At 30.3% G+C, this 14,477-nt stretch overlaps 1 protein-coding gene across 1 annotated transcript in view; it reads left to right on the top strand.

Moving 5' to 3' along the window:
• Nucleotides 1-102: 102 nt before the first annotated feature.
• The window catches only part of LOC130641144 (serine/threonine-protein kinase MRCK alpha-like), a 30,604-nt gene continuing 16,229 nt past the window's right edge, over nucleotides 103-14,477 (top strand). The window contains exons 1-8 of the mRNA XM_057447819.1: nucleotides 103-646; nucleotides 1,806-1,897; nucleotides 8,049-8,132; nucleotides 8,212-8,307; nucleotides 10,647-10,795; nucleotides 11,642-11,735; nucleotides 12,071-12,127; nucleotides 12,445-12,588. Of these exons, the coding sequence (XP_057303802.1) occupies nucleotides 466-646; nucleotides 1,806-1,897; nucleotides 8,049-8,132; nucleotides 8,212-8,307; nucleotides 10,647-10,795; nucleotides 11,642-11,735; nucleotides 12,071-12,127; nucleotides 12,445-12,588 (897 nt within the window). The 5' untranslated portion in view covers nucleotides 103-465. The remainder of the gene's footprint in view (nucleotides 647-1,805; nucleotides 1,898-8,048; nucleotides 8,133-8,211; nucleotides 8,308-10,646; nucleotides 10,796-11,641; nucleotides 11,736-12,070; nucleotides 12,128-12,444; nucleotides 12,589-14,477) is intronic.

Below are 14,477 nucleotides of genomic sequence, written 5' to 3'. Positions count from 1 at the left end.
TTTTTATTTTATCAAACAAAAAATTCAGGAATTAAAATGCACAAAAAAATCCGTCATTACATATCACGTGATCAGCCGCCATTTTTAACCTCCCAGAAGGAGGAGCAAAACACTGTCAAGTTTGGAGTGAGCAAGCAAGTTGACCCCATCGAAAGGAGTAACCAAAGAGAGACAAGATCTTCATACTACATACAACTCCTTGAAGCTCACTAATACAATTTATCTAACATTGAATTTACCCTGCTCTATTTTTATTATAAATCGATAAACCCAGTCTAAGTAGATATTACAACTTTACTTTCTATAGCAAAAGAAGAGGACAGGAACCACCCCCGTGTGCGTCATTCCCGTGTTGTCGCTTGTCGCTTGTGAATAAAGACTAAAATTGGAGATAATGGAAGTCTATGAAGCTTCCATATTGAACTGTAATAGTCATAGCTGAAAAAAATTAGTTATCACATAAACATGGAAGAGAACGGAGCAAAAAGATTAAAAGAATTAGAGAAATTATACACACAAATACCTGGTATTGAACGAGAAGTTTTTAGTGTAGAGACTTTACTTGATATTCTCCTTGTGTTATATGATGAATGCAATACACCCTTACTTAAAAGAGACAAACATGTTACTGATTTTATTGATATTGGTAAGGTTGAAATGTTATTGCCTGTTGAGTTTGTTTTTTTTTACTAAAAATTTAGATTAACTTTTTCTCGCTAGCATACTATCTCCACCTGTCAAAATGAATGAACAGATGAATTGTTGAGGTTATCCAGACTTTGAATCCCAGAAAATTATAATATAAATTGTGAACAGTGAAGAAATGATTATTAATTGCTTGGACTAACAAAAGACCAGTTGTCCTTCTTTTTCCAATCTAACAGTAAACATTTTGTGGATCTGGTGGGTTCTCATAGTATGCATACGTAATAAAATCACCTAAATTAAACCCATTCTCCCCTATAGATAAAGATTCATCCAGTATTTAATGCTCCTTTTAAGCTATACAAACCCAATTAGGGTTTGTGCTCATCAAAAAACTTCATGCAATATCCAATAGCCCACGTATTGTGCAATCTTTCCCATTTCCCTCACATGACTAGAGTTAACCATGGACTATGGTAACATGCACTGGTCAATAATAAATTGCCACCAAGAGTTATAACTAGCTACTAAGCTAAGGCTCTAAAAAGCAATGGTGGCAAAAAGCATTTTTCAATCATAATACCCTAATCAATTTTATTTACATATATTGTCAATTATAACATTAAGTCATTGTACACCATGCAAACACCTAGTGTTGTCATAAAGTTTTGTATATAATATATTTTTATACTATGGTTTTATTTAGAATATGAACAGTGTGTACAAAGTTATAGATGTCTAGACAACCCCCTCCAATTTTTCAAATTCTCACCTCATCAATTTCTAAAAATTTTTACAGAGATAATAATAATGTATATTTATAGTGGCAGTGATCTGTGATATTTTTCAGTGCTATTCATAGTGTCAGAGATCAAATTGACAATAATCAGTTAGATATGTGATTGTTGTTAGTTTACTCCTAATCAAATAAAAAAATGACTCTCTATATGTATGAGACTTGCATTTTGTGCATTTATTACCTTTTAATATTATATTATAAATGGCAATTTATGATACCTTAGTTGGGTGGTCAATTTCATCTTACAACATTGTTTAAAATGTGTAATAGAACAGCTTCACCTCTGCAAACATTTATCTATTAGAATCAATGTAGGGCATTTTAAAAATGACAAAGTGCATCTGTTTTTTGTTTATTATAGTGAAACCTGTTGCTACAAGAGTCAAACATTTACGGCTAAAGCGTGATGATTTTGACACCTTAAATGTTATTGGACGGGGTGCTTTTGGTGAAGTAAGTGAATATGTAAATTTGACATAATAGACATAGATTTTATACTGTTTAAAAATCCTATTTAGCTGGCCCTAAAATTTTTATTAAATAGATTTTCGAAGATAATAATTTAAGTATAATTCAGCAACATGAGTATGGGATGGAGTGAGAAGATTTCAATTAAGTTTTATAGTGTTACATCGTGACAATCTCTTTATATACATATATAATAAAATTTTCTTTAATAATAAACCCAATGTTTGCTTACACTGTTGTCAGTTTTTAATAATGCATGTTAAGTAAATATAACATTGTGTAAATAACAAAATTGTTATTTTCACACTTTTGACATTTTGTTTGTTGCTACAAGAATACAACAACTGTGTTAATTTAATCAGTTTTAGAAATTATAACTCTTGTTGCCATTCCCTTTAAAGCTTTTTACTAACCTAGTTGCTTTGTAAATTCTTTGTTTGTTTGTTTGTTTCTTTTGTAAACCGTCATTTGTGGACCTTTTTATGATGTCATGTTGATTTAAAAAGACATTAATGTCAATAGATTCAAGCAATCAACTATTAAATTATGCACAAACTGTGAGATTAATTTTACATATGTGTGTTTTGTTCGAATGCATGGACAAGTGGAAACCAAAAATAATATATTATTCAAAGCCTTTTGGATCTTATCTTAATTTGGTCATGATTTTTAATTATGGACTTGCTCTAATTGAAAGAAAAAATAATATTAATAGGGATTAAATGTTTTAGATCATTTTACATGATCAAAAAAATATAATTGCTTCCTAACTGTGAGCCAATTTTTAAAACATAAGGTTTGAAATCAAAAATGTTATTAAAATTGCACATGTTATCATAGTAATAACTACTAATATTACAACAAGAATGCATGTACAAGCCTATCAATAAGCAAATAATAAACAAGCAATAAATTGCTAGCCCAAGGTTACAATAAGTCAGCCTGTGCGAGCAACCGAAATAAATAATTTTTAAACTTTATAAGCATTTTATTACAAAATTCTTTTTACTTATTTTATCTTGTCTTTCTTATATATATATATAATTTGGGTTATTTTTTACTGCAAATAATAAAAATGATAACATTGATTTCCATGTGAGATGAATTGATATTGCTCTGCCAGACAAACGTTTTGTGGAATTGGTAATTAGTAATTATTGGCTCAGCTAGTTTTTCATTTCTTAAAATTGGGCAAGTCTTTGTGTGAGCAAGAGCGATTGCTCTCCCCTTATTGATAGGCCTGCATATAGCAATGCAGGAAGGGTGTCTGACAAGAGAACTACATGGAATTTTTCATGGGCTAAGGACTAGTAAAGAACTTTTTCATGGGGGGCCCCAGGGATCGGTCCTTGGACCACTACTCTTCTTGATTTACATTAATGACCTCCTAAACTTAATTTCCTGTAGTGATGTTTTTCACTTTGCAGATGACAGCAGTCTATTATGCTCTAGTCCCAGAAAACCATGAAGCAGTGCCCTTAGTACGAAAATGTCACAAATACAATAGAGTGTGTCTGAATATCATCATTTAGAGTGTAATAACTATTTTCAAAACTGACATTCCCAAGAATTATGATGAAACCTATTATTACTCTGTCAAAAACAACAGTAACAGTTGTTCAGCACTGTTTATTTTGCAGAACAAGTTCAAGTGGTTGTTCGAAAAGTAATTGATTGGAACTAGTTAACTTATTAGTACATAAACTGTGTCGCAGATTCGGGTAGAACACAAAAAATAAATTTCTGACGACTTTGATTTAACTGTTTATATATGCAGCATAAAATTTAGGTTGAATAAGTGTATTATAATTACTTTAAAGTAGATTCTGTGAGATCTCCACGCAACTAACTCTGAGAGTCCTTTGCTCATCATGTCAATGATTCTGTTTGTCTTGGCCTTTTTAAAACTAAACTTAATTTGGTATCAGTGCCTCATCAGGAACAATAGAAAGAAAAAATCTAACTTCCATTTAAACAGTCCATACAGCAATCAGACAGATTGGATGTTGCCTTTGGTAGACAATTTAAAAATCACATCCCTTAAACAGCTAAGCTTGCACAGAGAATCTTATAAAATAGCCCTTTCTTCACAACAGGAACAACACATTTTCAATCAAACTATGTCAAATGAAACCAAGTCGAATCACATGTTTCATATGATCCCTCCAATCACAGTTTCCTGACCAAAGTTTGGTACTATCTTTATTTTTCAGATTATTGTTTAACGTTCTCTTCTTCTCTTTCCAAATAATACAGTTTTGTTTGTTTTAGTAAATTTCAGTAAGAAAAACCTTGAATTCCAGTGATTTTCCTAGTGACGTTTATTGGACCATTTATCTGTCCTTTATGTGTCAGTTTAGTAGTGGAGACCATAACTGGGAACAAAAATCTAGTTGGGAATTTCTAATGTGATTTCCAGAGGAACAGCATTACAGGTTTTTTTCTCTGGTCTCAAATGTTTGTGGTATCCATCCAGTTATACTATTTGCCTTTGATATAAGGTTAGAGATGTGAAGGTTAAATTTGCAATCATTTGACATTATAATACCCAAGCTCTTCCATTGTTTTTTTGTGTTAATCTTTTTTGAAATGTTGCTTAAATATACAGATAATGGTTTCAAAGACTCTGTCTTTCCATAACTTAGAAGCTCAAACTTACACCCATTTAGTCTCATGTTGTTATTATCTGTCCACTAATGTATTATTTTTAAATCACTTTGGATTTTAAAGGTGCCCATGATTTGTGTGTCATCTGCAAAGCTGGATAACAAGGAATATTTCATGTTGTGATTAATATAAGCAACCATGATTATAAAATACTATGGAGCCAGACCCTTGATCCAATGTTGCATGTTTAGATTTTGCACCATTGATGTAAAAGAATTGCATTCTGTCTATTGGGAATAATTTAATAATTTCTTACGCATTCCTAATTTCTCTAAACTGGACGAAGCAATTAGTCCTTGGCTTGGGCCTAAGACCAAATTCTTTGGGCTTAGGAAACGTTTTATCTGTCTGACTTACCGTTTTTTCCGATATATGTTGATTTTTATGACTTCCACTGGTAGTGCGGGTTATATGATAAGTTTTATTTTTTCTGTTATTTATTGTGAAATTTAAAGTTTAAACATTTACTGGTGCAAACAAGTTAAGGTTTCCTTTTTTTAACAGAATCTTCTGTGTGTTGTTTTTTATTTATTTGTAGTACTAACAACCTGATAAATTGCGCAGAATGAAACAAGTAATTTTGGTACATCGCTGTTACAGACAACCTGTGATAATTATTATGTTGTTTATTATTATTTCGGTAATCAGGGACAAGGAAGTTAAGATTTAGAGAGTCGCTAGTTCAGACACTCGGTTCTTGTGTTTGGGGTTCACGAGTTTAAACGTCTCCCACTTGTCTCCAGCATGGAAAAAAAATAATGACCCAGAACTAAAAAACAAACGATAAAAGCAACCACACGCACATGTTTATAAAATGATTTGGAGTAAAACTATGCTGAATTTTTTTCCGATGCGGGTTATACAAAGGTGTGGGTTAGTAAAACTCAATGATTGAAATTTTATGCAGGTTATACGAAGGTGCAGGCTATCTGACAACATCTGGTTTGTAACTCCCTAAAAAAGCTGAGCTGCAGGTTATACGATGTGCGGTTTATATACCGGAAAATACGGTATTTTAATTGTGAGAATTGTCTTTGATGTTTTCTACACATGTATCTATGTCAAAATTAATATGAAAAACAGTTTATTTGCATCTCAAAAAATGGCTAAATTTACAATCTCTGAAACTGTGATGATAATGACAAATTTTTAAGTTTTCAGTTCTTATTTCAATTTTTACTGAAGTTATAGGACTTAACTTGAACTAAAAGCATGGTTTTTCATACTGCTGACATCATAATGGTTACACAGACTGATCTATTTGGAATTATTCTGTAAAAATTGGATATGTTAACCATTTTCTAATAATAATAAAGTCTTAATGCTGTACCACAGTTGTAAGCAATGTGCTTTTACTCCTGATTAAAGTAAGCGTAATCAGAATTTAACCTGCAGTACAATCTTATTGTCGATTTGCAATAGTTTTTCCACTAAATGATTTACAATAAAAAAAATTTAAATTTATGGATTGAAAAAAGTTTTGTTTCTTATTGGTTCTTTGATTTTTATAAAGAACTCCTCCATATTTTTTGCATTGGTAAAAAAAGACTGTGTGCACAATTGGGACCATGTGGGGTAACACAGTTTCTAATATTTAAACTTGATTTATTTGGAGGCTGAGTATAATGTCCCTTAACTTTATTTTTCAATAGAAAATATTAGCCTTTATTTTAGCCTTGCTTTTAAATAGGACTGATATGACAGTTGTAGATCAAATTTTTAATCTTTAGAAGTTGTTATTTTAATAAGTTTAGAAACAATCACCCATGGTGTCTCTTTTAAAAAGAACAATGACAAAAATTTAAATAATTTTGATTGGTTTGATTATGCTAAAATAAAATACTGCCAACAACACTAATCAGATTTAAAAAAATACTTATTACTTTCACTTTTGTACAATAAGCTTTTAATGTTAATTAAATTCTGAAAGATCTAAATTTTAAATTCCAATGCTTGTAAATGATTAAATAGTTTTTATGGGGCGTATATTTGTTTTAGTATATTGTTATAGCAATCTTTTCATTGAAAAGAAGCAGTTTATGGCATGATAAAAACCATTACTTTCACAGGGGAAGGATTTCATAATTCCAAAATATCACCATTTTTTGCAGAATTAATTTCTGAGGTGAAACAAATTCGATGGATTTGCCGGAAATTATTTTCCTAAAAATATTGAAACATTTAATATTTAAACATTAAATATTGAATACCCACTTAAGATTTCAATATTTTTAATACTTCTGTTAAAACATTCTTAGTAATATTTTATGCACAATCAGTGAAAAAAAAGGAATATGACAGAATAAAATTTCATGTTCAAACTTTATTAGTTTGCAAACAACCCCTGATATTTTGCAGAAATTAAAGGGACACTCGAGTGAAAAAAAATATTTAAAAAAATGTTATTTTAAAGACAATACATAAATATGACAAAATAAACCTTTTACAATCGTTAAAAAACCTTTATATATATATCTTTATCAGGTCTGTAAACATCTTCAATTTCGAATAAATTTGCAAGGTCGCATACAGTCAGGAGGACTAGGTCCGAAAAAATAAGGATACGTCACATCGTGCAGAAAGTCCGTAAGCTCAGCAGCACACCTTCTAAAAGTTTGTTTACTTATTGTTTACATTGTTCGTTGATAAAACGTCTTGTAATAATGAAGATTATAACTTAGAAAACTTAGAATCAGATAATTCTCTTCATGAGAAAGACTTATAAAGCTACAGCCATAATACGACTTCAAACCTCTTGTGTCTCACAAGGGAGAAATTAATAATGATGCAAAGTGACGAGGTGTCTTTTACTGACTCAAAGCAACGTTTTTGGCAAAACATTTTCTTTTTAAGAAAATAAAAAATATATTTAATCGCTTTTTTTACATTTTTTTCGTCAAAAAAATTTATCATTTGCTTCAGTAAAAAATCTTTCTTACTTTACAAGCCAATTTATTTTTATTTCACAGTTCAGCAATATATTTCCTCCGCATGCAGTTTTTTGCGCACAAATACAAACAAATTTTATGTAACGTTGAAATATTCTCCATGATGGAGGACCATTGAAATGCGTGATCGAAGGATCGAATAAGGTTCGTGTCGTGATAAGTTAGTAAAACGGGGGTATTAATATTGTATAAATAAAAATCATTTTTATGATTATGGTAGGTCAAAAATGCGTTGCAGAAACTACTGATTTATATGTGGTTATTTTGACAAAACTGTCAATTTTTGAATTAAAAATTTTTAAATTAAAAATAATATTTTTATGTGTCCTAAATTGGTGTTATGTAGTGTAATCAACAAAATAAATGTTTCATACGACAAAAGTTTCAATGATAGCAAGTTTTAACTATTACGAAATAATATTTCACTTTTAATTTTTTGTTTTCAATGTAGTTCTGTTATGTATAATGGTTGACTGTACCGTTATGATATATATTACCATTAGGACTTTTGAATTATTTAGGTTGCCGTTGTTCAAATGAAATCCACAAGTCAGATTTATGCCATGAAAACACTGAATAAGTGGGAGATGTTAAAAAGAGCAGAGGTTTGCATTGATTGCATATTATTACTTTAATTTTTTTATATGCATAATTTTTCCTCTAAACCTCTATGCTTAAATTTAGACAGCTTGTTTTCGGGAGGAGCGTGATGTTTTAGTATTTGGTGATAACAGATGGGTAACAAAGCTGCATTATGCTTTCCAGGATGAAAGTAACTTGGTAAATATATATATTTTTTTTTTTGGGGGGGGAGATAACTGTATTTTCTTTTGATGGCTCAAGGCAGGGAAGTGGCTGACCCCTGATGTTGGTGTTTAATAGACATAAAACTCACCACAAATGTCAGGCCATTTCGTAAGATTTTAGGTGGGCGTGCAATGAATCGCACATGTCAATAATTCCGCGCATGTGGTGCAAAATAAATTTTAAGAAGCAAAAGTAAGAACAAAACTCCTTTCGCCCCTACACAGCACATTGTTTTGGCATGGGGAACATGCGAAGAACAAGTTACAAACAAAGCTCACAGCCGGAAATTTAAACCCATAGTATGAAAAATTGTGAGTAAAGTCATTAATTAAACTTTGTAACTACTTGTGGGATAAGCAATATTTAATTAAAATGAATTACGGAAAGTTGAAGCGTGGCTAATAACAATATTTAAAATTTTAATGCTAAGGATAGATCATGAAATTTCTTACTAAAATAATATTCCGTTGCTATTAAAGAATTTTTTTAATTTTTTTACTTATTTTGTTTAAGTTATATTTTAACTTTATTTCTTTGAAAGACGATTATAAATATTTAAATCCTAAATTATAAAATCACTACCGAACAGGACATAAATATTATTTGCCGTTTTTCCCTAACAAATGACTTTATTTTTTTCTCTTAACAACAACTTCTCTAAAAGATGATTCTGGAAATCAATTTTCATATATCTTTTCAATCACATTGAGCATATTAAAATGATTTGCTTCCGGGCATTATGGCAGTTATTATTTGTAGGTTTTATTGCCTATAGTGACCAGGACTAAATTGATAAATGCTGTAAAAAAGAGCAAAAAATGTTACAATTAAGTTTGAGCTACTTTCTAACAACAAGGGCCACCAAAAATAAAAAATAAAATAAAAAAATACAATTAATAAGACACGTGTAACTTTGTCCTTCACATTACTTCCACTTATTTTATTATGCACATTGGTAAGATAAAAATGGATATAAAAATTATAAAAACATGAGAAAGAATCCTCCGTACATCGTTGTTACAGACAATCTGTAATAATTCATTATTTTGTTTCTTTTTATGGCAAGAAAGCTTTACGTATAAAAGATGTAAAAACAAATTTAAATTAAATATTATTAATGGCATCTCCGGGCCTATCAATAAGTGGAGAGCTATCGCTCTTGCTCACACAAAGACTCGCCCAATTTTGAAAATGAGAAACAAGCTGAGCCATAAATTGCTCCCCCAATTCCACAAAATTTTGTCTGGCTGAGCACTATCAATTCATCTTACATGGAAATAAATGTTATCCTTTCTGATTATTTGCATTAAAAAATAATTAAAATATATAAAAAAGACAAGATAAAATAGATAAAAAGATTTTGTAAAAAATATGCGTTTATAAGTTTATTCTATTTATTCAGATTGCTTGCCCAGTCTAAATTTATTTTTCAATTTTAACTTCATTAAATCTCTTTAAATTAAAAGAATTAGCAAATTTATAAATTGGCCGGGGCACTTGGAAAGAATGGAGGGGGGTAATTGGATAAGAAAGTGTAGAGACTTAATAGTTCCTGCGGCAAAGCCCAGAGGCAGGCCGAGAAAGACTTGCCAGGAGGTTATAAGGACGGACTTGATACAGAGGAAGTTGAGTTTAGATCTAACACAGTCTAGATCAGATTGGAAGAGGGTCATTAATATACCTCGTCCAACCCATGCGAGCATGGAAATCGGACGTTAAGCTGAGAATGATGATAATGATAAAAATATGCATTTTAAATACGCGATTTTCTATGTACATGAAAAAAAATTAAGTTAATGATAAGTGTTCCAAAGCTTTTTTTAAATCTTTCTGACTATATATTTTTCTTTTTTCGTAATTTCGATAATTTCAGAAAGCTATAAGTAAAGAAAAAAACATTTGCACGTGTGATTGATCGCACGCCTCTCACAAAATGTTTGGAATGTTGTCTAGACCCTAATAAGTAACAACTTGGTCTGACAGATTGTTGTTGCCAGTATTTTTGTTGATGAAATGGGCAAAAATTTGTGGAAATTGGTAAAGATTGGCTTAAATTCAAAATTTGTAATTCAATATACACTAATATCTAAAAAAATTTTACTAAGTTTGAAAAATAGGTAAAAGTAGTGAAAACAAAGAAAAAGCCTATACAAAATTCAGAAAAAAATTGACAGAACCAATATGCACTTAAAATAATGCCTTGTTTTATTCTTTCGCCAAAGTCATAGCAAATAATGTCTTTTTACTGTACTAGTCAGTGAAAAGATCTATTTAACATTAAATGTTGGTTCTACCTTTTTCTTTTCTTATAGTACTTTGTTATGGATTACTATAGTGGTGGTGACTTGTTAACATTGCTAAGTAAATATGAAGACCATATACCTGAAAAGATGTTAAAATTCTACGTGGCGGAAATCATACTGGCTATAAATTCAATTCATGAATTAAATTATGTGCACAGGTGGGTAAAAGTTTTTGGTAGTGTTTAGAATGAAGTCAATTTTGTAACAATTAAACCAGTGTCCAGCTAACACATTTTTCATTTAAACCATTTAAGAGCTTGAACAGTATGACATAATAAAAAGGGTAGCATAACTCTATACACCTGTTTTCTGGCCTCTCTATTATTTCTTGAATCATTAAATTAAATTAGACACACCAAAAACTTGCAATTTATTGTGAATAATTTGTAAAATTTGACACAAACTCAACACAAATTCGGCACTGCTTTAAATGCTGTTTTGTGTCTTGATAAAATACTAATTTGTGTCAAATCATTGATAATTCGGAATGGTTACAATAGTAATGAGTTATATACCTTCTTTGTAAAAAGGAAGAGAAACCTTGTGAGATAAAAAATTTTTTTATTTTTGGTAAAATCGTTATGGAACACAAATCTATTTAGATCTTTCATATAAAATATGTTCTGCCAACCTCTATTCGGGGGACTTTTAGGGGTATATATTATGCTGTAGGTAAACCGAGGTGTCTTAGAATGGCATTATTTTGTGAGTTTAATTTAGTTTATCTATCTATGTAAAATTTAATTATTGACTTTTAAAATAAATAAACAAACAAGATCATTCAGTTAAACAAGTGATAAATGGGTTTTATCAGTGTTGTCCCACTGTTTTTACCTGCTATTAATTACTTTTGTGCACATAAACCATATACTTTTTCCAGTCCAGCTGTTTTAATTTATGTTGGCTCTTAGCAGTTGCAGATAACAAAACAGCAATTGCTTTTAATTTCTTCAACGTCTGGATTAGTATGTGTTTATAAAATTGCATTTAAATTTTTTTTACAGGGACATAAAGCCAGACAATGTATTAATTGATGTAACTGGTCATATTCGCTTAGCTGATTTTGGATCATGTCTGAAAATTGGAAAAGACGGTTATGTAAGCATAAAACTGTTCTTTAATTGTGCATACAGGTTCAATTTGGTGGAATTTAAAGTACAAGTTTTTTGATTGATAAAATTTATTGGTTTTCTAATTGAGAGTGTGCATGTTGTTTCAACCAGAAGAAAAATCAAATATAAAAAAAAAAAATTAAAAATTTGGAATTATTGATATGAAGAGATCCTAAAGAAGCACCAAATATTTTTGAAAAAAAAAAACACTTTATATTTTATGTTGTTGGGCAGTAGTAAATTTTTGTCAGTGGACTTGTCACCCTTTTGTAAACCAGTGTTGTTAGATGTAATTTTGTGACGAATACATTTCATTTGAAGGTCAAATGTTCGGTTGCTGTTGGTACACCAGATTACATAAGTCCTGAAATACTACAGGTAAATTTTGTTACTTTTTTCATCGTTGCTTTTGTTTTGCACCTAGAAATTGATAAAAAAATTAAAAAAACCCTTAATCATGAACAATCCAGTAGCTACTTTAACATAAAGTCCTGGAAAATCCTCAGGGTTTTTTTTACTGAAAGAAACATGTTTTGCCAATTGAATGAAAGCCTCTTTATCCACTCAAACTTTCTGTCTGAAAATTCTTGCTATCAGAAAACTAATAGAGCAATGTTGCTTGAATGTGTAAGACAACCCTTAGATCAATAAAAACAAAGCATTTGTTGTTACATCCATATATGTTGTGATTTTAGGCGATGGAAGCAGGGAAAGGAGAATACGGGAAAGAATGTGACTGGTGGTCATTAGGAATCTGCTGCTATGAAATGATATATGGTGAAACACCCTTCTATGCTGAATCATTGGTTGAAACTTATGGAAAAATTATGGACCATAAGGTGTGGTCCATTATTTAGTTTTTTGTGTAATTAAAACAATTTATTGACAGCCTTGTGTTTTTCAATAGGCAATATTCAAATTATGTATGTGTGTCAGATATGCTTGTATCTATTCATTTAAATTGCAAGCAATAGAATGAGCCATGAAAAAGAAAGAACAACATCTAATCCTTGTGGAAGCCAATTTTTGCCACTAATGCAAATTTTTGGTAAAATGCATTTATCTCATAGAAATTATTCTTTGCGGGAAAGTTATTACATAAAAAAACTTTGTTTCATTTGGGTTCGAATTAGCAGTGCACAATTTGCAATTTGTGAATTGAAATGTCGTCTTTGCGAGTCATTGTACGAAGAAAATAGCAAAATTGTAAAGCCTGTTTTTTCGGCAATCGTTTGTATCACCTATTTTTACAATTATTGTTGCAATGAAATAACCATTAATGAGTGACTGATGGAAAGAGGCCTATAATGCTACCAGATTACATCTACAAAAGATTTTCTTTCCTACAATCAGCAATTCTTTGTGAACTGAAGTTATATTTCTAATTTGAACGCTGACATGTACTATAAAACAGGCTGTTGATTACACAAAAGTTGAGCTAATGGTGGTGAAAAGCTTTATGAGCACCAAGGACAAAAACAACATCTAAAATTTTTTTAAATATCACACTAGACATCCAAGTGTTAGTTATATAACTGAAAATTACTGAAAGTTCCCTACGTTATTAGACATCCATAATTTATGGGATATAAACACTTACCTTACTATTAAGTCGAACTTTCTAATGAAATAAACTTAAAACTTTTAAGCTACCTTGCTATATTCCTCTAAATTTAGCATGAAACACAAGACCATTGCACATAAGCCAGTCGAAGCAACAACAATATCTTGAAAGTTTTTTTAGAAGTATAAATTTCCTTTCTTAAAGTTAGTTCTATAGTATTTTTTACAAAGTACAGCTCCTTAAAATTTATATTTTAATGATACAAATATTATTTTACTGCCAAAAAGAATATATACTAAAAATACTGAAAGATAATGTTTCATTGTTAGAAGAACAAAAAAAGTAGCAAATTCATCATGAAAAAGTAAATGTTTATAAACAAGTTGTCTAATAGTTGTCAAGTGCATATGATTCCTTGTACGCAGCCTTTCAAGTGGTCTATTTATTACACGCTGTCATTTGGAATATGTAAGGATGGAGAGTAACATCAATGATTGAGAGCTTACTTAGCCTATTTTAGCCACTTAAAAATTTTTTTTGCATAAATTTGTATTTCAAGAATGTTTTATTTTCTTATCTTTTACATTAAACATGTCTGTATACACAATGTTTTTCACCAAACCAAAGACTTATTTGGATATCAATTTGTTTGTTTGATCGTTTTAATTTACTTTTTTTGTTTGTTTGTTTGTTTGTTGGTTGGTTTGCTTCTTTTTAATATGTTGTGTTTACACATATGGCTTTTAGCTAAATTGAAATAAGCTTAGGGTTACTATGGTATCTAACTTTGCTACTAAATTAAACGCACAATTAAACATAGCTCATCTGGCAAGTACATTTCTATATAAATATAAAACTATATAAAATAATGCAGATTTTAAATTGGATGATTATTCTAAGTGCAACTTAAAAATCTTACCCATCGTGCTTGGTAAAGCAGAAAATTACAAAAGAGAAAGGGTTAAAAAATGACATATTTCAAAGATAATTTACATTATTTAGAAAAAAATATCACTACAGGCCATGAAGATTTTTGAGAAAATCATTAGTTTATCCAATAACTGCTTTTACAATTCTTGTTTACTTATGATTTGGCGTGCTCATGTCTTGCTGTTATGCTTTAGGGAAGGATCTGTTGTCATCTATTAATACAATAAAAGCATC

This window comes from Hydractinia symbiolongicarpus, chromosome 4, assembly GCF_029227915.1.
Source record: "Hydractinia symbiolongicarpus strain clone_291-10 chromosome 4, HSymV2.1, whole genome shotgun sequence".
NCBI lineage: Eukaryota > Metazoa > Cnidaria > Hydrozoa > Anthoathecata > Hydractiniidae > Hydractinia > Hydractinia symbiolongicarpus.
The sequence above is the reverse complement of the archived record's forward strand: the minus strand, read 5'-3'. Positions and strand labels throughout refer to the sequence as shown.